The sequence below is a fragment of the Nicotiana tabacum genome, chromosome 8, assembly GCF_000715075.1.
Source record: "Nicotiana tabacum cultivar K326 chromosome 8, ASM71507v2, whole genome shotgun sequence".
Lineage (NCBI taxonomy): Eukaryota > Viridiplantae > Streptophyta > Magnoliopsida > Solanales > Solanaceae > Nicotiana > Nicotiana tabacum.
The window spans coordinates 201,910,176-201,937,932 of NC_134087.1; the positions used below are offsets into that span (position 1 = coordinate 201,910,176).

Genomic DNA, 27,757 nt, shown 5'->3' on the forward strand with positions numbered 1-27,757 from the left:
TCGAGGCCCATCCCATAACTGGACTAAGCCCAATTTAATCGGGCGGGCTCTCAGGAGTAGGTGCTTGCTAGGGCAGGGCACTTTTCATTCTTCATTCGAAACTAACAAGTGTCGGGTCGGGGATTTCTGCCTTGTTATCAAAAAGGGAGTTGGGTAAAGCAAACTCTCTCCTTGGAGGAGCACGGGCTTAGTCAAGTAGAACCGGGTTGCGCTGCTTGATGCTCCGATCGAAAACAAATCAGTGGGGCCATGCCGGTACGACTGAATATGCGTTAGAAAGGTCAATCCCTCCCCTACGACACCAAAAAAACCGGGCCGAACTTCTAAACCGCCCGCTTCCATAGAACAATATCGTGGCAACGTAGACCTAAGTGGTCATATTGGATCCTTGGGAACCATCACAAGTACGGCCGGCCTATATATATTTGAACGAAAATGCCGTGTCGTCCAGCGGAGCCTAGAAGAAGGTGACTCGCGCAGACAGCTGACTCCTTTTCAATAGAAAAGAAGTCGAGAATTAAGTTTCTAAAGCACTAATAGGGTATCGAGAAGGTCATTCATTGCAACTGCTAGTCCTTCAGTATTTACGTCAGCTCCAAAAGGATAAGTTGCGTTGCAATTGATAAAATATATAAAATTTGTATATTATATATATATATATATATATATATATATATATATATATATATATATATATATATATATATATTGTATGTTATATACAAAAATATATACAAATTTTATACATCTTTTCAGTTATCAGATATAAATAGTTTCTGGCGCGGGCTAAAAGTGATAATACAATCTGGTTATTCGTTTACTTCTTGCGGTGCTCCACCATGGCAATCCAAATCTTACATGGTCTGACATTTGGGTGAGGTGGATGCCATGTCACTTCACCATCTTCTTCCCCTTTCATTCTTCTTTCACCCTCAAACTTTGAAATGGAGGTTCCAATTTTATTTTCTTTTAAATCTTGACAAAATTATCGTTAATCTCTGAATCAAACACAAAGAAATAATTTCCAAAAGATTTAAAGAACAAATCACAAAACCCCATAACATTGAGGTATGAGTGATATCAAAATTTTCTTCATAGGTATGACCGGTGTCAATATTTTCTTAATACCATCTAAATATACTAATTTTTGGTGGGAAATATGGTGGGCAAGCAGTTATAGAACATTGAATCTTTAGTCGTAGAAATTGACACCACATTGCATTACTTTTATAGTTTTATTTAATCATAAGACATACAAACATATATTTATCTAAACAACCAAAAACGACATGGGAGAGATCCTTGATGGACGAAGCAAAGTGGGTCACTAATGACTATATGTCCATTTAAATTTTATAGTGGTGGAGAATAATCTTTACTTGCTTAAGATTTGATTTTTTTTTCAAAATTACAAAAGAATCATCTTAAACACATTGCTCAGAAATATTTTTTTTTTTGGAATAAAATGGCCTATATTTTCGTTTGAAGGCCACTAAAGCGGCCGCTGAGGCCCCAAAGGCGATCTTTTTATATGTAATTTAAATATTTATTGTATTTATTACTAAATAGTGATAAGAATTTTTTTAAACCATCTTTTGCTACCTTGTCACCAATCGTTAATAAAAAAGTTTTATATTTTATGTCTTCTTTTTGGGGAGTTGGTGAGAAAATTCAAATGAAAGTGAAAGACAATTAAATATGTAGCTACTTTCTAGTTCTTACTTCAACTTGGATAAATTTTATTTACAACTCTAATTTTGTAGTATATTTTCTTTCAAGATCTCTGTAGGCATGCTTCAAGCTAATTATATCGTAAAATATTTATCATCGTTGTAAATACAAATTCCTACATGATTGTTACTTTGGGAGGCAGTGCTATGTAGTGAGTTATATTGACGATCATGTAAAAAGAAAAAAAACATTAAAATTAAACTTAATAAAATCTTATCAAAGGTTAGTAATGTTTCAACAAAGATTAAAGGGGGTTGATTACATTGTCAAAATGAAATTGCATCTCAAAAAGTAAAAAGAATAAATTTCAACAAAAATATTTAAAATTATTAAATAAGTGTAAGGTCTCTTATTATATCTTGGCTTTAGGCCTCCATTACCATTGAGCCGCTTCTGGTTTGAAGTTTGCTACTTACTCAATGATTGTTATTAAGTCTACAAATATGTAAAGGATTATTAACCTCTTTCCTCATTTTGGTTAAGGACGTCACAAAGTCGGGGTTCTCCAAGTTCACAAATTCTAGGTGTGGGAGTGGAAGAAGAAATGAAACGGGAGGAAGATGGTGAGGTGGCATGCCACGTGGCATCCACCTCACCCAAATTTCAGACCATATAGGATTTGGATTGTCATGGTGGATCACTGTTAGAAATAAGGGTATTTTTGATTACTTTACTAAGTGAGGGGTAAATTTAGACTGAAAGTACGACGGAGGATAAATGTGAATAATTTTTAATATTACCAACTATGCTCTTTTCTTTTCGTGTCTTTCACTTTCCTAGAAAATTAAGTGTATTCAACAAGGTGCTCGAGGAGAAAATGAAAAAAGAAAAAACATATAAAATAAAATCTGAAGTTGTAATTTCTCACACGTCAAAGTCTAAAGATCCATAATTGCATGCTTGCCAATAAGTTTGTTTCGATTGGATTATCTAATATAATTTATGTGATGTAAATAAACAATTATTTTGATTTAAAGGAGTGGTTGAAATAAAATCACTTTCATTGTGTTTGTTCTAGAAGATTACTTAAAAAATAATTTAATTTAGAAAGGTATTGAATAAAATCAAGTTAAAATCAAACAGATTCATGTATAATTGACAGACTTGTGAAAGAGACCGCCTTGGAAATACTTCTCGCATCAGTGTTTACACAAAATTCAATAATTTAACTTTAGGAGTTAAATATTAAAATGAGCATACAAATTATTTATAATCATAATTTAATAATAAAAATTTATATAAAAAATATATATTTTTATTTATTGATTTAATGCAACATATTTATAAAAAATTTCTAAGTCTAAGGGGAAAATGTCTATTTTTTTCTTTAAAGAGGGCAACAGCATAAAATATATTTTCATATTCCTAAAAGACAAATTTAGGACAAGTAATTAAAGCGACAAAAGAAATAAATGGACATAGCCGTAATATTATATTAGATTCCAATAGTATAGACGAATCGTATAAGGAAGATATTTTTGAAAAAGAACAAGATTGGCCAATCATGTAAATTTACGTCCTAAAATTTTATTGTTGGATAATAGATTCCTTCTTGTCGTTTTCAATAAAAATATAACGTCAAAGTCATCTTCAACTAATAACCAAAAAAAAAAAAAACACTCAACTAAACTTTAAACATAAAAGCACTGAATTTTTCTTCTCTCCTCCTCCATATTTTTTCCTCAATCTTTTTTTCACATAAAGTTATATAACTCTATCGAAAATATTTATATTTTTTATGTATAAATATAAAGTTCGATTTGAAATCCTGATTTTTGTCTAATTCACGAATTCGTAATTAAATCCTCGCTATTTCTAGCAAGAGAAATGGGAAAGCAAATATTTCTATATTGTTTATGTCAACGTGATTATGTTGGTAAAAATAGTTTAAAAAGTTTTTTTCTTAGTTTTTCAGCTGATAATCATTAAAATGAATTTGATCACTCTCTTCTTTTTCTTTTTCTACTGTATAATGAAAAGAAGTGTCATGTTATAAATTTTAATGATGCGAAAGAAATTCCATAAGCTGTTACATAGAAGACTTATTATTAGTTTGTTATCCTTGATCCCTCTTTCAAACAAAATTTTAAAGAGTTTAGTTTATATTTGTTTATGAATTTTTAAGGAAAAATGGCATTGTATAACTGCTGTAAAAATAATAGCCAAAAATATATATAATTTTTTTATATTTTATATATAAATATATGCATTCTGCATATTATATACAAAAATTATACTCGACTACCGTATGTAAATAGTTTCTGACGTGGGCTAAAAGTGATAATAACCCAATTTTTAATCCCTTCCTTATGGTCTTGGGCTACTTTAATTGATGATAAATTTTCATAAAGCACTATCTTTTAGTAGTAATTAGCCATATATAGATATCATTTGCTATATTACGGATTATAGATACTTTTTCTGTGGTTATAAGATGTATTTGATGTAATTAAGCTATTGTATTCATGAATACAGTAGCAAAAATAGGCGTGAATTAGGGAAGTCCAGCTAATCAGTTGTTGTATTCGAGTGTATTCGATTGTATTCACGGAGTGAAACGTGGGATTATAGCTGGACAGATTATTGTATTCGACTGTATTCACGGCGTGAAATAGGGGATTACACTGTTTTAAAAAAGAAAAGTGAATCAATTAACATTATAGACTCCTAATATAACTCAACAAACTCAATTATAACACACAAAATTTGTATTTTTAGTTATAAAAAAAATTCTCAACCGAAAAGTACACCAAAAACAAAGCAATCTTCAGAGAAATTATATAATACATTTGAATACATAAATTATTATTAATTAAAAAAATATATGAATACATTCATGGCATATAGCGAGACAGTGAATACAATGAAATACATAGAATACAACGGGATACATTGAAATACAATGAAAAAAATAGTGAATACAATGAAATACATGGAATACAACGAAATACATTGAATTACAATGGGGAAAAAACAATGAGTGCAATGAAATACATGAAAATACAGTGATACGTTAAAAATACATTGAAAATACATTGAAATATATTAACAGAAAAATAAGTTGCTTAGCCCCAAAATCCGTCATCTTTGTTCAAGAACAAACCCTGATTTCCGACGAATCCGTCGTCGAGCAAAAACCCTGAATCTCACTATTCCCACACATCCTGTACATTGCTTTTGACACATCAGTACCATCATAGCTTTTGTACCACTCCTCGCAACTCCCAGGTACGAAGCCATGATCAAACTCACCACCCAAAACACACATCTTCATCGCCTTCACGGTTGCGCTGCTCCAATCCTTCCATACCTCTCTAAACTTTTCACGAAAAGACGAAAAACACCCTGGATTTACATGAGGAAAAAAGCCTTTCTCTTTCTCTTTTCTCTTCGAAACTCTTCCTAAACGACCCTAATTTCCTCGCCATTATCGACTCCCTCTTGCTTACAGAGTGTATTTTGATAATATAGGCATAGAAGTGAACAAAACTAACGAGTTTTGCCTGGGGAAAAGGGGATAGTGTGGGAGTAAAGCGAATGAAAAAGAATTGTTAGGTGTTGACAGTTTCCGGAGAGTATTACAACGTCGTAGGAGATGGTGATTCAATCGTGGTTTTGTGGGAGGAGAGTAAAGTGTATGCAAAAAGAGAAAAAACGTGATTTGTGAAATTTACCGTGATTATGTGAGAGAAAATCTGAAAAATAAGAGAAAAAAATATTAATTAGCGTATATGGTGCCTTAAGTTTAGGATATAACTATAATTAGATATTTTGCTATATAGGGTAAGAAATTTTACACCTTATAATTAGAATATTCAAATTTTTAAAGGAAATTTGGACTTACTTTTTTCACGCATAACAAGGCAATAATTTACTTTAGCTCTCAGCAAGCGTTTTAAGCATCTTCAGTTATTTACTCGTTTATTCGGGTCGGAGCTCTATCTCGAAGGTTCGATCAAGACCGATCGTTGGTATATAAGTTAAACGCAAGGCTTAATTACTTCATCACTTTGGTTTGATCATTCCATCTTATTTCAATTCAACTATTTACTATTATTTGATAATTTGTGTATTTACCCCAAAAAAAGTGAGTAACAATTAAAGATATTTTTGTGGTTTTAAAGATACGTGATATATTTTAATACTAGTGATTAAACAAGTAATATTGAGCTTAAGTGAGAAGAAATAATGAACCAAATCAATGTTGCCGAAACAATAGGGGGACTCGAGCTTGACTTGTCCAGGGACCTCGAGGTCAGCTAAGAGTAATAAAGTATGAATAAGAAAGTAAAGGAAATAAAGCTGAAGAACAGTTAAAGAGCACGTTGAACAAGAATAATAAGAATGTTCTATTGAAATGAATGATCTGATGCTTACAAAATGATTGGGGTCCCCTTTATATAGGAGGGGAAAACCCCAATATAATACCTTGCTCATAAAGATAAAGAATCCTATTGGTACAGGTGTATGACGGTCTAGTACGGACCAGCACTATTTTGTACAACCCTTATCCTATAATTAATGTCTAGATCCTTGTGTCCTTGAGAAATTCCCGCTCTACCTTGATTGACTTCGAGATTATATTGTCCTTTACATAGGCCGTGTTAGGCCTTTTATCAGCTTCCTCGGGGTAGGTGTCCCTTACACGGATCTCCCCCATACCTCGAGTCTCCCGGACTTAAGCCTATACCCCGATTTAAGACTCCAAAATCATACTCCTCGATTTTGACCGTATACAGATAGTCCCCATATTTCTTAGAATGAAATGATATGAAATGATTCGAGCCTTGACTTTCCCAAGCCCCTACCGATGACATCATGCTTGTGACATAGGCATTTGCAAAGATCGAAGTATCTCATCGGGTTGTCTCCCTAGAAAAATTGAATATACCGTCGGTTCATTTTCTCAAAAGCGTTGATTGAACCGTCGGTCTGTTTCCATAAAAGCATTGATTGCGCCGTCGATTTCGTCATTGTCTTTCTATAAATAAGGGATTGCTTGAACCAAAACCTCACTCATTCTTTCTTCAACAGCCTTTATCTCTTTCCCTTCTCTATATCCTCTCCTAACCTTCTATTTTTATGGTTCAAACCAGTGACCATAAGGTCATATGGCAGTAACTTTGTCATTTATGGCATGACTCTTTTTCAAAGCTTTTTCCTACTAAGTGGGATTATACTGAGTTGTTGTTGGCCCGAAACAATGAGAGAAGGGCACCAGGACCTAAGCTCGCATCAAATCAATCCAAGCTTAGTCCGAGGATTAACAAAGAACTTTAAGAAGTATTGTATTAATCAATTAAAACCCTAAGGGTTTATTGAGTTCCAGGTCCAGTATTCGGACTAATCCTTAGAGTTATACACTTGGATTTTTCACAAACGAAGACAGAATGGAATTCAACACGAATCAAAGAAAAAATGGAGAAATTCTTATATTAACAAAAGATGTTTACAAAACCCACGAGGGGCCCTTACACAGAAACAAGGAAGCAAAAACAACAACCAAAGGCCTAATCTACTTTCGATGGTATACCCTCAAGAGCAACATCTTCGGGAACCTTTTTTCTCGAGGATCCCATTTCGATATTTAGAACGGCGCCTTCGGGAACCTCCTCTGAAACAGCAATAAATAAGGAAAAGGCTATAGCCTATCAAAGAGCAAAAGCTTTTAACAAGCGAAGAAACTTGTGGCCGAGTGAAAGACTTGGCGAGTATTGGTCTCATCAACACTACTATTGTAAAGCCACTTCTTGAGATATTGTACCGGTGCAGGATGCAAAAGTTAGTAGATAGTGCCACCTCACTCCATGGAAAGCAAAAGGAATGAAGCGCCACACCAGGTTATAGTTAAGAGAGATGAGCAGCGGTATAAGGACCATATATATTCTGATACGGAAAGAATTTGGTGCCCTTCTCTCATTGTTTCGCGCCAACAACAACAACAACAACTCAGTATAATCCCACTTAGTAGGGAAAAGCTTTGAAAAAGAGTTATGCCATAAATGACAAAGTTGCTGCCATATGACCTTATGGTCACTGGTTTGAACCATAAAAATAGAAGGTTAGGAGAGGATATAAAGAAGGGAAAGGGATAAAGGCTGTTAAAGAAAGAATGAGTGAGGTTTTGGTTCAAGTAATCCCTTATTTATAGAAAGACAATTGTGAGCACGTGATTTTCGCCCTATATGAGAATCACTCCCAAAAATTCAAAATAAAACAATTTTCCTTTGTGTGCAATGTTTGTATTTTTGTGGTATTTTTGTATAATTATTTGTATTTTTGTCTGTGCATGTTTATTTGTTTAAATTAATAAAAATATAAAATATGTCGCATTTTCATTTAGTATTTATTTAAGTTTGTTTTACAAAAATGAGAAAATTATTAAAAAAATAATAATGTACGTTGCATTTTTAGCATTTAACGTCTAAATTGTGCGATTTTATCGTTAATAGCTATTTAAATGTGCGATAATAGTTATTTGGAATTAATTAGTATTTTTTATAAGTTAATTTAGAATTTTAGTTTTATTAATTAAAAAGTAAAAGAAAAGAGAGCAAGAATATAAAGAAAATCGGAATTAGGCCTCTTCTTCAATTTTGAACCACATGCCCAAATATACCCAACCTTCCTCTACGACCTGGTCCATTTCAAACCGGGTCGACCCAGTCCATAACCCAAAACCTCAGCCTACCCTTTCTTTTTTCATTCTTGAACAAAAAAAATTGCAAAAACCCTAAAAATCAAGACCTAACCATCCGCCCCCCCTCTCTTTTCCTTCTTCCTCCCCAAGCTTCACCAAAGCCTCTCCCATGACTGCCTTTGCCCTTCCGTCTCCTTCCCCTTCACCCCGTCACACTCACACACACACACACACACATCAACACATACACACACATACACAGTGCAAAACCAGCTCCACCATGAACAACCAACGTTCATGGCTGCTGCTTCCTCCTTCGTTCTTCGTCTAAACAGACCCTGCTGCTCCTCCTTCGTTCTTCGTCCAAACAAGACCCTGCTACCACTGCTTCATCTTCTTCGTCAAGCTCGAGCTTGAGCTCTACACTCATGGCCGCTGCTGCGTCAACTTCTCCACCCCGTCGCACGCTGCTGCTTCTCCTCCTTCACGGCTGCGTTGATGCTTCTTCTTCTTCGTCATTGTCGCTGCTGCTCCTGCTACGTCCAGTCATGGACGAGATCCTCACTGCCATGGCTTCGTCTTCAAGCTCGAAATCTCGTCGCACCATGGCTGCTGCTCCGCTCCTGCTAGGCTCGTCGCTACTGCTGCTCCGTTAGTGCTGCTGCTCGATGCTTCTTCTTCTCCAGCTTCGCGCAGCCATGGCTGCTTTGTTGCTGCTGCTCAATGCTTCTTCTTCTCCAGCTTCTCGCGGCCATGGCTTCTTTGTTGCTGCTGCTTCAGTTCTCGTCGTCGCCAAACACCCCTCCATCGAGCTTCATCTATTGTTTAAGTTTCTGGGCAGATTCGAGTGATTTTGGGGCAATAATTGTCTCCGGACAGATTTGCTTTCATTCAAGTTCTTCGTCATTTCGATCCGGTTAGTGGGTTTGAGTTTCATTTTTTCCGTATTTTGTTTTAATATTCTCGGATCTAAAATCGGTGAATGTTTGATTCTTGTTTTGTTCGTGTTCATCGTTTAATTAATTAGTTTTTCAGTTTGTTCATGTGTTTTTATTAAAAGAAATCGTTAGTTTAATTTTAATGTTATTAGATTCAAATTGAAATTTAATTAATTAGTTTTTCAGTTAGTTTTTCAGTTTGTTCATGTGTTTTATTTATTAAAGAAATTGTTAGTTTAATTTTAATGTTATTAGATTCAAATTCAAATTTAATTAATTAGTTTTTCAGTTTGTTCATGTGTTTTTTTTGTTAAAAGAAATTGTTAGTTTAATTTTAATGTTATTAGATTCAAATTGAAATTTAATTAATTATTTCTTCAGTTTGTTTCATGTATTTTTATGTATTATTTTTTAGAAATTTTTAATGTTGTTAGATTCAAGTTGAAATTCAATTAATTATTTCTTCTTCGGTTGTTTTTATTTGTTTAAAAGAATTTAGTTGTAATATAGAAATATGTCAGTTTAATCGCTTGAATCATCCATGTTTGTTGTTTAATATAGATTTAATTCATGTTCATTTTTTGTTTGAAATTCGTTTTTAATCTAGTGATTTAATGTGAGTTTATGTTTTGGTTTTTTAATTTTTTGATTTAATTTGAATCATGTATCTTTGTTATAATTTTGTTGGATTTAATTTGAAGATCAATTTATTATTTGAGTTTAGTGATTTGAATCTGTTTATTTATTTTGTTTAAGTTTAATTTGAATTTGAGCTCATGCTTTGAATATATTTGTTTGTTATTGTTGATGAATCTTAAAATAGGTTTTTCAAAATAATTCAAGTTGTTTCTTTGTTGTTCATCATTTAGTTTGAATTTGTTCATAAAATTTGATTAGGAATTGGTTATAGCTGCTATATTTTGGTTAGAATTGATTAGCTGAATTGTTTATAGCTGACGGGGTAGATTGGTAAATTGCAATACGTTCAGGGGTAAAGTGGTAATTTTAGTAAGGGCGGAGGGGTATTTTTGGAATTAAAAATCTGAACAATTATTTATTTTTGAGTGCTCTGTCCATTAAGATTAAATATTTTTTTTATAATATTAAAATAGTATATGGTGGGGGACAAGACATAATGGTGGGGAATAATGCAATTGTTTAATATAGGCATGGGGAACAAGATATAATGGGGGGAGGATAATGTATTCGTTTAATATAATGGGGGACAAAACATTAGGTAGTGGGATTAAAAGGGGATGAGTGGAAGATAGTGAGTTTTAATTTTTTAAAAAATGCTGAAAGATGGTAATAAATAGGGGGACTTGGACAGATTTAAGAAAGAGGAGAAGATAGAGAAAAAGAGAGCTGAATATTGAAGAGAGAAAAAAATTCTGAAAATATTAAAACTTCCAAAACATACAAATAAAAATATTCTGAAATTAAAAGAGTGAGTAGTATACACTTGATATACAATCTAAATATTCTGATATACGGATTCAGAAATTAAGGGTTAAGCATTAACTAGTCTTTCAAATCTGAAAAAATTCCCTTTGCTTCGGTCCGTTGATTGTTGTTGGTGTTTCTGGATTTTTATCTTGAGTTTTAAAATCCGTCACTGGTTTCTCATTGCTGGTTGTTGCTGGTTACTAGGTATCGCTGTTGTTGTATGCTACTAAATTTCTGCTGATCTCCCTTTTCTTTTGCTTCCAATATCAGGTACACAATTGACACTCTGGTTATTGTAAACTGAAACATGAAGCATGAATACGAAAAATGAAGAGTTGAAGTTCTGAATTTATTTTAATTATATTCTGAATTTTATTTGTATATATAAATTATTTAGCTTACTCTAATCAGAATCATGTAGCTGTTTAAAATATATATACTGGAACATCGGACGATATCTTAACGGACTAACTATCTATATATTGCCTAAAAATAAATAAATGGTGTAGTAACTCCGTCTAGTTAATTCGTTATTGTTGGATGATTACCATGTCTCAAAAAGCACGTTAGTTCATCAAACGAATAGACCATTTAGGAACTTGTAGGAATGTGGTTTAGTTAAATACTATTGGTTAATTTCAGCATGTAAATGGTTTAGAATTAAAATTAGATTGCTAAGTTTTTTTTTTTTAATTTGACAAACTGTGAACATGCCTAGTATAATGTAACTAGGTAGTAACATGTGAATAAGATGGCCCAGGTCTAGTTTAAACCATACACGTTGAGCCTGGGCTCGCATTGGCAACGAACTGCCCTGCTTGCATCATTTTCAGAATTTATGAATCATATTCGAAACCTAATTATAACAACTCAGGCATGTAAATAAATTAAGACCTTTTCTCTTTCATTTTGTAGAGACAATTTCAATAGAAAAAATGTAGGCACTTTAGGATTATCCTTTTAAAATAAATGAGATGAGCCTCGCCCAATAAAACCCACAAATTGCGGGGCCCTCGATAAATGTTTAATTAAAATTACTTAGACTTCGGGATGAGCCGTTTAGCAAAATTCCACGCCCTTACCCAGAAATAATAATACGCTAATCGCTTTAGGCGCGCAATTTAATAATCTTACCTTCTTAAACTCGGGTGTGCATTTCATGCGACCCAAATCCAAATCCCAAAACATTGAATAAAAATACGTTCCGGATCGCGGGTGCATTTCATGTGACGCAATCCAAAGACATGTTTTTAAACGATGTTCACATTCTTTTAAAAATATAATAATAAAAGCGGTAAAGAGTTAAAAATTTATACATGAGCTCATAATTGTATAAAATCAGATAAACAAACCAAATATGACAGTTGAGCGACCGTGCTAGAACCACGGAACTCGGGAATGCCTAACAGCTTCTCCCGGGTTAACAGAATTCGTTATCCGGATTTCTGGTTCGCAAACTGTAATACAGAGTCATTCTTTTTCTCGATACGGGATTAAATTGGTGACTTAGGACACCTTAAATCTCCCAAGTGGCGACTCTAAATAAATAAATAAATCCCGTTTCGATTGTCCTTTAATTGAAAAAACTCCTTCACCCCTTGCGGGGACGGAAAAAGGAGGTGTGATAGCTCTGGCGACTCTGCTGGGGAACTGAACCCAGAACCACTGGTTCAGGGTTAGAAATTCGAGCTTAGATAAATTGTTATATTTGGTTTTATCTGATTTTGTTACATGATCTGTGCATAATATGCTAACTAACTACTTTTACCGCTTTGATATTTTGTGAACTGTATATAAACTGTGCCGAAACCCATCTCCTCTCTGAGTCTTCTAAATCATGAAGAAGGGTGTACTTCGTACGACTTCTTTTCTGTATAGTGTCAAATCCCAATTTAGAACGAGGTTTGGATAAGTTGCAAAGCCGGCGAAGCTTCTGTATTCCCGGATTGCTGCCTCCCCCTCGGCTCGAGCTGTCCGCTTGGGTAAGCCAGATCTAGAACAAACACCCAGGTTTTGAACCTAGAATAACTTGACTTCATGCCGGATCCCTAGTAGGAATATTTATTTGCATCATGTTGCATTTGCCTTAGGGGACTCAACACAGGGGTTGGGTCCGTCTAGGACAAGCAACCTAAAATGAAAAAAGACTATCCTGCTGCATCCTGTTTGTTTTGCACATTTATTTGCCTCAGATCTGCATGCTGACCGGCTTCTGAAATAGGGAATTTTTGAAAAAAAAAATTTGAAAAAAGAGAGAGTATATAGTAGTATAGGGAGATATGACCGACTTTTGAAATCGGGATTTTTTTTAAAAAAAATTAATAATAATAATAATAATAATAATAATAATAATAATAATAATAATAATATAAAACAATGGCAAGTAGTGTCAAAACCTTGCCAAATTTTTGAATTTTTTTTAGTTTGATTTATTTGGAAGAAAGGAATATTGTTTACAAAGTTCAGTTTATGGGTGAACTACGCCGGTTTGATTCTCACAGGGCGTGAGATACGTAGGCAACCCTCGTCGGGTCCAACCTCTCATTTTTGTAAAAATAGCCCAAAGAAAAATGTGTCAATTTTAATTTTTCGTCATAGAGTCGGGTGATGCCGTTTTTATCAAAAATAGTCGAATGTTCCCAAAAGGAACGCCAGAAAGCTGACTTTGTATAAACGGCCACTTCTATCATTTTTATTATTATTATTTATTGGTTAACTCGCACAACTTTAAAATCTTCGTCCTTGAAGTGCTGAAAGGTCTTTTTTTAGGATAAATGATCAAATCATTTTAGTCAAATAAATTTTCTTTTGTTTAATCACATTAATAAATGTGTAGGATGAGCACAAGTCAAAATGAACCATTCTCAGTCTTTAGCGAGACCCCTCTACAACTCCACATGTGGTGGAATGATCTGAAAGACGATAGTAAAGAGATAGTGGGAAGAATTTTAGGAGGTTTTGTCAATCTGTTGAATATCAAGCCGAGGACAGATATCTTCGAGGCTCTAATACCGTTCTAGGACCCAACCCGCAATGTATTCCGTTTTGTTGACTTTGAACTTTCACCTACACTAGAGGAAATCGCTGGATATGCGGGATTGAATGGGAAATTAAGGGGACAATATTTGCTTTCACCAAGACCGGTATCTCCGCATGGGTTTTTGGATTTGCTAAACATTAGTCGGAAAGTGCAAAATGATGATTTGTCGAGAGGATGCTGCGCTCTCCAATTCTTGTATCAACGGTATGGTACTCCTCAGGATTTTGAAGAGCTGAACCTCGGACTAACTCATGACGGGAACAGGAACAAGTGGGAGGCGAGACGTACTTTGGCATTCATAACAGCATTCCTGGGAATCGTGGTTTGTCCCCGCAAAGATAAGAAAATAGAGATATTAATTAGTATTTTTTATAAGTTAATTTAGTTTATAAGTTAATTTAGAATTTTAGTTTTATTAATTAGGAAGTAAAAGAAAAGAGAGCAAGAATATAAAGAAAATCGGAATTAGGCCTCTTCTTCAATTTTGAACCACAGGCCCAAATATACCCAACCTTCCTCTACGACCCGGTCCATTTCAAACCGGGTCGACCCAGTCCATAACCCAAAACCTCACCCTACCCTTTCTATTTTCATTCATGAACAAAAAAAAAATTGCAAAAACCCTAAAAAACAAGACCTAACCATCCGCCCCCCCTCTCTTTTCCTTCTTCCTCCCCAAGCTTCACCAAAGCCTCTCCCATGGCTGCCTTTGCCCTTCCGTATACTTCCCCTTCACCCCGTCACACTCACACACACACACACATCAACACATACACTCACATACACAGTGCAAAACCAGCTCCACCATGAACAACCAACGTTCATGGGTGCTGCTTCCTCCTTCGTTCTTCGTCTAAACAGACCCTGCTGCTCCTCCTTCGTTCTTCGTCCAAACAAGACCCCGCTGCCACTGCTTCATCTTCTTTGTCAAGCTCGAGCTTGAGCTCGACACTCATGGCTGCTGCTGCGTCTTCTTCTCCACCCCGTTGCACGCTGCTGCTTCTCCTCCTTCACGGCTGCGTTGATGCTTCTTCTTCTTCGTCATTGTCGCTGTTGCTCCTGCTACATCCAACCATGGACGAGATCCTCACTGCCATGGATGCGTCTTCAAGCTCGAGATCTCGCCGCACTATGGCTGCTGCTCCGCTCCTGCTAGGCTCGTCGCTACTGCAGCTCTGTCACTGCTGCTGCTCGATGCTTCTTCTTCTCCAGCTTCGCGCAGCCATGGCTGCTTTGTTGCTACTGCTCGATGATTCTTCTTCTCCAGCTTCGCGCGGCCATGGCTGCTTTGTTGCTGCTGCTTCAGTTCTCGTCGTCGCCAAACACCCCTCCATTGAGCTTCGTCTATTGTTTAAGTTTCCGGGCAGATTCGAGTGATTTTGGTGCAATAATTGTCTCCGGACAGATTTGCTTTCATTCAAGTTCTTCATCATTTAGATCCGGTTAGTGGGTTTGAGTTTCATTTTGTCCGTATTTTGTTTTGATATTCTCGGATCTAAAATCGGTGAATATTTGATTCTTGATTTGTTCGTGTTCATCGTTTAATTAATTAGTTTTTCAGTTTGTTCATGTGTTTTTATTAAAAGAAATCGTTAGTTTAATTTTAATGTTATTAGATTCAAATTGAAATTTAATTAATTAGTTTTTCAGTTAGTTTTTCAGTTTGTTCATGTGTTTTATTTATTAAAGAAATTGTTAGTTTAATTTTAATGTTATTAGATTCAAATTCAAATTTAATTAATTAGTTTTCCAGTTTGTTCATGTGTTTTTTTTGTTAAAAGAAATTGTTAGTTTAATTTTAATGTTATTAGATTCAAATTGAAATTTAATTAATTATTTCTTCAGTTTGTTTCATGTATTTTTATGTATTAGTTTTTAGAAATTTTTAATGTTGTTAGATTCAAGTTGAAATTCAATTAATTATTTCTTCTTCGGTTGTTTTTATTCGTTTAAAAGAATTTAGTTGTAATATAGAAATATGTCAGTTTAATCGCTTGAATCATCCATGTTTGTTGTTTAATATAGATTTAATTCATGTTCATTTTTTGTTTGAAGTTCGTTTTTAATCTAGTGATTTAATGTGAGTTTATGTTTTGGTTTTTTAATTTTTTGATTTAGTTTGAATCATGTATCTTTGTTATAATTTTGTTGGATTTAATTTGAAGATCAATTTATTATTTGAGTTTAGTGATTTGAATCTGTTTATTTATTTTGTTTAAGTTTAATTTAAATTTGAGCTCATGCTTTGAATATATTTTTTTATTATTGTTGATGAATCTGAAAATAGGTTTGTTATTTAAAAAACATTGTTCAGTCAAAATAATTAAAGTTGTTTCTTTGTTGTTCATCATTTAGTTTGAATTTGTTCATAAAATTTGATTAGAAATTGGTTATAACTGCTATATTTTGGTTAGAATTGATTAGCTGAATTGTTTATAGCTAACAGGGTAGATTGGTAAATTGCAGTACGTTCAGGGGTAAAGTGGTAATTTTAGTAAGGGCGGAGGAGTATTTTTGAAATTAAAAATCTGAACAATTATTTATTTTTGAGTGCTCTGTCCATTAAGATTAAATATTTTTTTTATAATATTAAAATAGTATATGGTGGGGGACAAGACATAATGGTGGGGAATAATGCAATTGTTTAATATAGGCATGGGGAACAAGATATAATGGGGGGAGGATAATGTATTTGTTTAATATAATAGGGGAAAAAACATTAGGTAGTGGGATTAAAAGGGGATGAGTGGAAGATAGTGGGTTTTAATTTTTTAAAAAATGCTGAAAGATGGTAATAAATAGGGGGACTTGGACAGATTTAAGAAAGAGGAGAAGATAGAGAAAAAGAGAACTGAATATTGAAGAGAGAAAAAAATTCCGAAAATATTAAAACTTCCAAAAAATACTAATAAAAACATTCTGGAAATTAAAAGAGTGCGTAATATACACTTGATATACAATCTAAATATTCTGATATACGGATTCTGAAATTAAGGGCTAAGCATTAACTAGTCTTTCAAATCTGAAAAAATTCCCTTTGCTTCGGTTCGTTGATTGTTGTTGGCGTTTCTGGATTTTTATCTTGAGTTTTAAAATCCGTCAATGGTTTCTCATTGCTGGTTGTTGCTAGTTATTGGGTGTCGCTGTTGTTGTATGCTACTAAATTTCTGCTGATCTCCCTTTTCTTTTGCTTCCAATATCAGGTATACAACTGACACGCTGGTTATTGTAAACTGAAACATGAAGCATGAATACGAAAAATGAAGAGTTGAAGTTTTGAATTTATTTTAATTATATTCTGAATTTTATTTGTATATATAAATTATTTAGCTTACTCTAATCAGAATCATGTAGCTGTTTAAAATATATAGTGGAACATATGACGATAGCTTAACGGACGAACTATCTATATATTGCCTAAAAATAAATAAATGGTGTAGTAACTCCGTCTAGTTAATTCGTTATTGTTGGATGATTACCATGTCTCAAAAATCATGTTAGTTCATCAAACGAATAAACCATTTAGGAATTTGTAGAAATGTGGTTTAGTTAAATACTATTGGTTAATTTCAGCATGTAAATGGTTTAGAAATAAAATTAGATTGCTATATTTTTTTTTAATTGACAAACTGTGAACATGCCTAATATAATGTAACTAGGTAGTAACATGTGAATAAGATGGCCCAGGTCTAGTTTATGCCATACACGTTGAGCCTGGGCTCGCATTGGCAACGGACTGCCCTGCTTGCATCATTTTCAGAATTTATGAATCATATTCGAAACCCAATTATAACAACTCAGGCATGTAAATAAATTAAGACCTTTTCTCTTTCATTTTGTAGAGACAATTTCAATAGAAAAAATGTAGGCACTTTAGGATTATCCTTTTAAAATAAATGAGATGAGCCTCGCCCAATAAAACCCACAAATTGCGGGGCCCTCGATAAATGTTTAATTAAAATTACTTAGACTTTGGGATGAGCCGTTTAGCAAAATTCCACGGCCTTACCCAGAAATAATAATACGCTAATCGCTTTAGGCGCGTATTTTAATAATCTTACCTTCTTAAACTCGGGTGTGCATTTCATGCGACCCAAATCCAAATCCCAAAACATTGAATAAAAATACGTTCCGGATCGCGGGTGCATTTCATGTGACGCAATCCAAAGACATGTTTTTAAACGATGTTCACATTATTTTAAAAATATAATAATAAAAGCGGTAAAGAGTTAAAAAATTGTACATTAGCTCATAATTGTATAAAATCAGATAAACAAACCAAATATGACAGTTGAGCGACCGTACTAGAACCACGGAACTCGGGAATGCCTAACAGCTTCTCCCGGGTTAACAGAATTCCTTATCCGGATTTCTGGTTCGCAAACTGTAATATAGAGTCATTCTTTTTCGATACGGGATTAAATTGGTGACTTGGGACACCTTAAATCTCCCAAGTGGCGACTCTGAATAAATAAATAAATCCCGTTTCGATTGTCCTTTAATTGAAAAAACTCCTTCACCCCTTGCGAGGACGGAAAAAGGAGGTATGACAACAATGACGAAACCGACGGCGCAATCAATGCTTTTGGGGAAACAGACCAATGGTTCAATCAACACTTTTGAGAAAATAGACCGGCGGTATATTCAATTCTTCTAGGGAGACGAACTGATGAGATACTTCGATCTTTGCAAATGCCTATGTCACAAGCATGATGTCATCGGTAGGGGCTTGGGAAAATCAAGGCTCGAATCATTTCATATCATTTCATTCTAAGAATTATGGGGACTATCTGTATACAGTCAAAATCGAGGAGTATGATTTTGGAGTCTTAAATCGGGGTATATGCTTAAGTCCGGGAGACTCGAGGCATGAGGGAGATCCGTGTAAGGGACACCTACCCCAAGGAAGCTGATCAAAGGCCTAACACGGCCTATGTAAAGGACAATATAATCTCGAAGTCAATCAAGGTAGAGCGGGAATTTCTCAAGGACACGAGGATCTAGACATTAATTATAGGATAAGGGTTGTACAAAATAGTGCTGGTCCGTACTAGACTGTCATACACCTGTACCAATATGATTCTTTATCTTTATGAGTAAGGTATTATATTGGGGTTTTTCCCTCCTATAGAAAGGGGACCCCAATCATTTTGTAAGCATCATATCATTCATTTCAATAGAATATTCTTATTATTCTTGTTCAACGTGCTCTTTAACTGTTCTTCAGCTTTATTTCCTTTACTTTATTACTCTTAACTGACCTCGAGGTCCCTGGACAAGTCAAGCTCGAGTCCCCCTATTGTTTCGGCAACATTGATTTGGTTCATTATTTCTTCTCACTTAAGCTCAATATTACTTGTTTAATCACTAGTATTAAAATATATCACGTATCTTTAAAATCACAAAAATATCTTTAATTGTTACTCACATTTTTTGGAGTAAATACACAAATTATCAAATAATAGTAAATAGTTGAATTGAAATAAGATGGAATGATCAAACTAAAGTGATGCAGTAATTAAGCCTTGCGTTTAACTTATATACCAACAATCGGTCTTGATCGAACTTTCGAGATAGAGCTCCGACCCGAATAAACGAGTAAATAACTGAAGAATGCTTAAAACGCTTGCTGAGAGCTAAAGTAAATTATTGCCTTGTTATGCGTGAAAAAAGTAAGTCCAAATTTCCTTTAAAAATTTGAATATTCTAATTATAAGGTGTAAAATTTCCTTTATTTAAAATAAATAGGGTACTAAGTTTTTCTATAAGGTGTAAAATTTCCTTTAAGAATTAGCCAATACTTTCTGAATTTCAGTTTTTCAATTCAAATTTTCGGGACAAAAATATCCTGAATTTTTCTGAAGTTAAAATTTTTGGTTTAAAATTTTAAGATAAAATAATACTGACTAATCTCTAAATACCATCCCTGAAAATGGCTATTTATGCATAGTTAATGAAAAAAGGAAACATCTCAAATAAAAATACAGTTTTCTTATTACAGCATAAAGTTTTTAAATACAGCCTGTTTGGATAATTGGATCACCTAAAGTAATTTTGATTATATTAATGAGCAATTATTGAAGGATTAATTTAACTCATACACACCCCGATCACCTTCATCGGACTAGTTAAAGAAAAACAATTTCTTTTATTATAATAAGTAGGTATGATATTAAATAATCTTATTTTTTTCTGTAATTAAAATAATATTATTAACCTTTCAGAGTGGAAGTCTACCTCTCCATTTAGTATGAGGTAAAATATTAAAATCACATAAAGACAATCGTAGAGAGAGGTAAATGAAATAAGATAATGGAGAATGGCGCAATTCCATATTTCTATTCTGAGCTTATTTTATTTGGAGATATTTTTGGAAAAGGTTAAAAGCTGGCTTGTCCTATCGATACAATTTTGTGTAATAAAACAAAATTATCGAATATTTCTTTAATCTCTATTAATATATAACTCTTGAATTTTAAGAATTTTCACCTATTTCATTGACGATCATATTATATCCCTCGATATTCTAGAATTGAATATTCTTTAACAAATTTATTTTAATAAGCGAGTTAGCTCTCAACCCGTTCATTCAAGATAATTATTAAATATTTGACCTAGCTAATTTTTTACCTAAATTAGCATTACAACAACAACAACCACCACCACCCAGTATAATCTCACAAGTGAGGTCTAGGGAGATAGAATATACGCAACCTTACCCTTACCCCTATCCTGAAAGAGCAAAGAGACTGTTTCCGATAGACCATCGGCTAAACTAGCATTAGTAAAGAGAATAAAGGGGCACTGCCGCAGCTCTTTATTAAATTCCTAGCGAATGTATCCTATATAAAGCTTTTTTACGATAAAAACAAGAATTTGATAGGCTCTTAACTTTTATTGAATTTATTCACCTTGTGAATTTAAATTAGTGGCCCAATAGAATTTAGACGACGCATGGTTAAAGGGAAAAAAGAGAGGAGGAGAATAGTTTTTTCTTAATTATCCAGTATTAAATTCTCTCTATTGTGGATTTCGTGTCGAATAATCCCACAATGACTCACGAAAATTTAAAACTAAGGGCAAAAATCCCAACTATCTACCCAACTATCCTTTTTTTGATTTTTTAGTGGTACCTAATATCAGGCGGAGCCAAAATTTCCATCAAGGAGTGTCAAAATACAAAAAAGTAAACATACGAAAAAGTTAAAAGAGTCAACATATAATAATATATTTATATAAAATAAAAATTACGGAATCACAATGTAATTTTTTCAGACGAAGGAATATCACAAAGTGGCTCCGCCACCATATGATATATCTAATTTGGATTCGTATGTTTAAAGCTCATTAAAAGTATGAACCCGTAACGTCAACTGAAGTCATCATCAACCAACAAAAGCGCACTCAACCAAACGTATAAGCAATTATATAAACACACGACCTTTGAGTTTTCTCTCACCTACTGTCCCCCCCACGGCCATTCTGTTAGTCATAGAGAGATGAGTAAACAGAATTTAGAAGCTCCATTGTTGGACCCTTCTCCTGCTACTTTCAATAGAAGGAAGAAATGGAGTTTTGCTCTTTGCTTTTTATTTGCACTCACTGCCATTTCATGTGAGTTTTTCACCTTTGACTTTTTGTCTTCTTCTTTGTTTTCTTAGTATTTGCAATTCTGTTAACAGAATATTCAGTTGAATTCTGTAGGAATTTCGTTAATTGGGCTTTAAAAAGCTATGAAAAATGAAGTTAATTAACACCATGATTATGGAATTGTTACGTGTTTGTCTAGATTTTTTTACTATAATTGATTTTCCTATTTCACGGAGGAAAGAACAACATATTTACCATAATTCAGTTTTTCTTTTCCTAGAAGGAAAATATAATGCTTCCATAGTTGGCTAGTCCCTTTTCTGGTAGAAAAATGTTTGAACTTCTATAAATTGAGATCTTTCTTTCCCATTCAGTAGCATTATGAGAGATGATGTTGAGAGAATTCGATGATTTTCTATTGAGTACATAGTTGAATATATATACAACAGTCTACAACACACTATAGAAGACTAGGGAGATAAGGTAACTAATAGAACAATCATATATCCTAAAATATAGCTAACAGAACATAGCTATCCTAACTAATAGAGATTTCTATCCTAACTTATAGAGATTGAACTTTATCTCTAACATCCACGATGTAGCCATATGAGGTTTGAGAGTCGTGTTTAGGGGGAGAATTTTACGGGACAAATGTTAGTGTATCACTTGTGTTTGCCTCTTCGTGAGGTTGTTATCTCGATATTTTGAACTCTCTTTTATATATAGTGGATTGCTCATCTCCGCCGTGGACGTATGTCAGTTGACCGAACCACGTTAAATGTTTGTGTCTCTTTTGGTATATTTCTCTTTTGTTGTTTGATTTATCGTCGTTCAAGATTTGTGTTACTAGCTTCCGCATGACACGTGACTTTTTGATCCTAACAGGAATTTCTCTCTTTAGCTTTACTTAAGAGAAGTGAAGTGTTATGTTATAAATCTTGAAATTGTGAAAGAATTTGTTGAGTAATTACCGTAGAGCGTAAAATTTTGCTGACCCTTTATCGTAAGGACATATTTTAAAAAAAAATCAAATTCTGGGTTTTTGCCTAAAAATTGTCAAATTTACAGGCTTTCTTGAATTGGATAATATTTGACCTGGCAAATTGGCATGTACAAGCTTGTGGGGTTTTGGTCTAGTGGTAAAAGCACAACTTGTGATGTGTGAGTGCGCATTTCACAGGTTCAAACCTTGTCATACACAAAAATCCTAGTATTTAAGTGAGAATTTAGAGGAGCGGACCCATTATCCGTTGAGTTTCGAACAATACGCTAATGACCCTGGGATTTGTCGGTTACCAAAAAAGGCAACTCAGTGCACTAAGCTCCCGCTATGCAACGGGTCCAGGAAAGGGCCAGACCACAAGGGCCTTTTTGCGGACCCCGCGCATAGCGGAAGCTTAGTGCACCGGGTTGCACTTTTCTGATAATCGCTTGTCGGTTATCAAAAAATAAAATTTGGCATGTACATTCCTACTTTTTTAAACCAAAATTAGCAGTGGAACATTGTCATAGACAAAAATCCTACTTTAAGTGAGAATTAGAGGAGCGGGCCCACTATCCATTGAGTTTCGAACAATGCGCCATTAGCTCTCGGGCATATTTCCATTATAAAAAATATAAAGAATTGGCATGTATATTCCTACCTTTAACATCGATTGTCTAATTATCTTCTGAAATAAGAATCAAGAAGTTGCTCGAGCTTACACAATTATTTTAGCACCTGCAATTTGCACTTCTTTGTCATTTGATTTTTAAGTTCCTTTTTTTCCTCCATCTTAATTTAGTTATAGGCCTTAGACACCATGGACACGTTGGTATTTGGCTAATCGGAGATGTTGAGAGATATAATGGAAAACTGCAGCAAAATGCTGACGTTGTTGAATCGGAGCAAGCAGTTGTTGCTGCTGATGATGGTCGATGCTCGGAAATTGGTATATCCATGCTTAAAATTGGTGGACATGCTGTTGATGCTGCAGTTGCCACAGCACTTTGCCTTGGAGTTGTCAATCCAATGGCCAGCGGACTTGGCGGTGGAGGTTTTATGGTTGTTAGATCTTCATCAACATCAGAAGTTCAAGCTATTGATATGAGGGAAACTGCTCCTTTAGCTGCTTCACAGGTTCGTAATTCACTCGTTTAGCATTGCTTTTTCTCATTCAAGTTTCAACTCATCCAAACATCATCAAATAACTATTTAATTTGGAGAAATGAATTTTTACAGTATCAGGTCACCTAACCGAAAATTACATGCAATCGTCCATAAATAGTGGGAATACTAATGTGGAAAATAAGACACGCTGCCTATTACACCAAGTTAAATACACCGATATTGTATAAAAGAATTATATTATCAGTGTATATAAGTTAAAATTCTTTAACTTGTACCTACATGAGTAAATTGTGGCTTAAATGGAGCGACATGAACATTGAGGATTCATATTGCGGATCTCAACTTGCTCTGGATTGAAGTACTGATATTGTAAAAAGACAATTAGGTTGTTAGTGTATTACGTTTATATTCTTTAATTTGTATCGACATAAGTAAACTTTGGCTCAAATGGAGAGACATGAACACTAAGGATTCGTATAATCGATCCCAACTTGCTTTGGATTGAAGTACTGATATTGTAAAAAACAATTTGGTTTGTTAGTGTATAGAAGTTAAATTCTTTAATTTGTATCGGCATAAGTAAACTGTGGCTTAATGAAGCGAAATGGACAGTGAGGATTCATGTAGCTGATCCAACTTGCTTGGAATTGAGGCATAGTAGTAATAGCTGTTGTAGCTGTCTACATGAGAAAACTGCAGTTCTGCTCTTATTGGGAATTGGAATTAGTATTTAGTATATAAACATAGACAACACGAAGTTGCAGGTTCTGAATTTGTTTTGTTTGTCCTCAAGCAGAACATGTATGATAATAATGGAAAATCCAAGTTAGAGGGAGCATTGTCCATGGGAGTTCCCGGTGAGTTAGCTGGTCTTCACGCCGCTTGGTCAAAACATGGCAGGTTGCCGTGGAAGACCCTATTTCAACCAGCGATTAAACTTGCTAGAGATGGATTCGTGGTTGCTCCATATCTTGCACATCATATTGCGTCAAAAGCAAAGTTGATACTTAAAGATCCTGGTTTACGACAAGTAATTGCACCAGAGGGGAAATTGTTACGGGCAGGTGATATTTGCCATAATGTAAAACTTAGCCACAGCTTAGAGCTTATTGCTGAACAAGGGCCTGAAGCATTCTATAATGGAGAGGTTGGTGAAAAGCTTGTCGAAGATGTGAAAAAAGCGGGTGGAATTTTGACAATGGACGATTTGAGGAATTACAAAGTGGAAACTCCAGAAGCAGTTACCGTTAATGCTATGGGCTACACCATCGTTGGAATGCCACCTCCGTCCAGTGGAACACTGGGGATTTCTCTGGTATGTATATAAACCAACTTAGCTTGTACTGCTATTTTCCTTCTAATAACACAGACGTAGACGTATTGGTTCCAATCTTCCTCAATTATGTCTAAACTTAATACAACGCAATTGTCTGACTAAACCATTGCGATTGGGGAAATGCAGATTCTTAAAATCCTTGAAAGCTATAATGCTGCAGAAGGTTCTTTAGGTCTGCATCGACTAATTGAGGCGATGAAACACATGTTTGCATTTCGGATGGACCTCGGTGATCCCGACTTTGTAAATATCAGCAAAACTGTATCAGACATGCTTTCCCCATCTTTTGCCAAAGCAATTCGACAGAAGATTTTCGACAATACCACCTTTCCTCCTGAATACTATATGCCCAGGTTAGATAAATTCTACTTCCTCCGTCCCAATTATGTGGCGGTTTGTGAATTTCGAGAGTCAAATAAGTTAACTTTGACCATGAATTTGGACATAGAATCTTTTAGTCTTGAAATAAAATTTAAATCTTTGGAAACTACGCAAAAAGTACTATAAGTCACAATAATAATTAAATCAAAATATTTAAAAGGCTTATGAAAAAATCGCAGTCAAAGAAAAACTTTTTTGATTCTCGAAATCCAACACCGCCACGTAAATTGGGACAGAAGGAGTATTTCAGACTGAGCCCAGAACTAACAAGCCTATTGATTGCACACCAATGGCTCTAAAGCGGTTTTGGTCCTTGATTTGTAGGTGGAGTCAGCTAAGAGATCACGGAACAAGTCACTTTTGTATTGTAGATTCTGATCGAAATGCTGTATCAGTAACTACCACAGTAAACTATCCATTTGGAGCCGGTGTGCTCTCTCCATCAACTGGTATTGTACTCAACGACGAAATGGGAGATTTCTCAACACCTAGTGAGATATCCCCTGATGAACTCCCTCCTGCCCCGGCTAATTTTATTCAACCAAAAAAGAGACCGTTGTCGTCCATGGCTCCAATCATTGTTCTCAAGGTATCCAATCCAGGAAACGATCCTTTGAGCAATGCGTCATCTTTCTTAACTGCTTAGTATATGGACAATCCGAACTTCCTCAGTAGTTGTTGTTTAGTATATCTTTTATTGATTCTTTCTTCTTCTTGTTAACAGGATAATCAGTTGGCTGGTGTAATTGGTGGTAGTGGTGGCATGAAAATAATCCCCGCGGTGGTCCAGGTTTTCATCAACCATTTCATCTTGGGAATGGATCCTTTAGCAGCAGTGCAGAGTCCAAGAGTCTACCACGAGGTCGGTCCCTTTGCCTGATCAGCAATGTATATTACTCCTTCTGTTCCACTTTATGTGAATCTATTACTATTTAGGGAGTCAGACAAAGTTTTCTTATTTTGAATTGTTAACTATTAGTATGACTTATAGTACTTTTTATGTAGTAATTTTTGAAAATTCTATGTCTCAATCCACAAGGAAAATTGGTCAATTTGAACCTCGTGCTCCGAAAAGGCTCACATAAAGTGGAACAGAGGGAGTATTTTTAAGGATCACCTATCTCTAAAGTGGCTTATGCACGGAACTTGTTACCACTAAACGACGAAGCCAGGAGCGGAGGGACTTGAACCCTCAACCTCAGCCTTGGAAAGGCTATGCTCTACCATTAAGCTATTTCCGCCAGCTAGCGTAGTGGCGAAGCACTACTGAGCAATTCACGTATTTCTTGATACGGACGAATTCTGAAACCCCGAGTATTGATTCGTGTTCCTCTTTTTGCAGCTAATTCCGAATGTAGTTCTGTATGAGAACTGGACATGCATCGATGGCGATCACATTGAGCTATCGGATGAGAAAAAGCATTTCTTGGAAGAGAGGGGTCATCAACTCGAAGCACATAACGGAGGAGCCATCTGTCAGCTAATTGTTCAAAACCTTCCAAATTCTCATTTAAAGTTGGGAAGAAGGAGCGGGAAAGAATATAAAAACGGGGTTTTTCATGGGATGCTTGTGGCGGTAAGTGATCCTAGGAAAGATGGAAGACCTGCAGCCATATGATGGACTCATCCTACGCGATTTTATGAGTATGAATCAGTCTATTGTTTGTATATAAGGTTCAAAAAATGGCTAAAAGCCACAGTTTCTGGACATAATATAGAAAGGGATATTCAAGATTTGCCTGAATCGGGCAAGTACTGTCTTCTGTGTGAAACATGATCAAGAAACTATCCTCTCTAGTAAATTCATGTTGATATAAAAGTTTAGTCTTTAGTCATAAGTTGACATGAAACATACTGTTTCTCTCCTTTGCTAGGAAGTAAATATTGGGGCAAAGTGAATTAACTTATGATGTTTTGCTCATGAGTTGAATTGGAGTCAAAATGTTTGTCTTGCTTGTGTCAACAATAGAACCATTCATTACCATCCTATAGCATGTAGTGTGCTTTCTCAATACTACAACAACATACGCTTTGTGATCCCACAAGTGGAGTTTGAGGAGGGTTGAGTGTACACAGACCTTACCTCTACGTTATGTGAGGTAGAGAGGCTATTTCCGATAGACTCTCGGCTCAAGAGTGTGTTATCTCAAGATGAAACATGATATTGAGCTTGCACTAGTAAATCAGACAAAAAAATCACAAAGAAAGAATATGTAAAATATTTACAAATGACTGAAGGAAGTTATGACAATATATCAACTTGATATTGATCTTACCACATTACCAAAATGAGGATCCATAATTTAAACTAAAAGGTGGATGGTTTACAAAAGTGAAAAGGGTTAAATTTGCTCATGTACTTACTATTTGAAGGTAGCAACTTTGTCATACATCAAATATTTTCTAATTATGTTCTCGTCGTTAAGAAAAAAGTTTCATTTTTTGCTCTCGATCCCTAATGTAACTCCAACCCTTAATTTTAAAGGCCGAATAAGTTGACACGATTTTTCATTTAGACACCTAAACTCAAGGGTGTTCCTAT

At 34.8% G+C, this 27,757-nt stretch overlaps 1 protein-coding gene across 1 annotated transcript; it reads left to right on the forward strand.

Annotated features, from left to right (window-relative positions):
• The first annotated feature begins 21,181 nt into the window (after positions 1–21,181).
• On the forward strand, positions 21,182–27,062 carry LOC107794792 (glutathione hydrolase 3-like). Its single transcript, XM_016617320.2, has 7 exons — positions 21,182–21,409; positions 23,173–23,507; positions 24,295–24,813; positions 24,961–25,187; positions 25,540–25,804; positions 25,940–26,077; positions 26,558–27,062. The coding sequence occupies exons 1-7, from the start codon at positions 21,295–21,297 to the stop codon at positions 26,831–26,833; spliced, it is 1,875 nt and encodes a 624-aa protein (XP_016472806.1). The 5' UTR covers positions 21,182–21,294; the 3' UTR covers positions 26,834–27,062.
• The last annotated feature ends 695 nt before the right edge of the window (positions 27,063–27,757 follow it).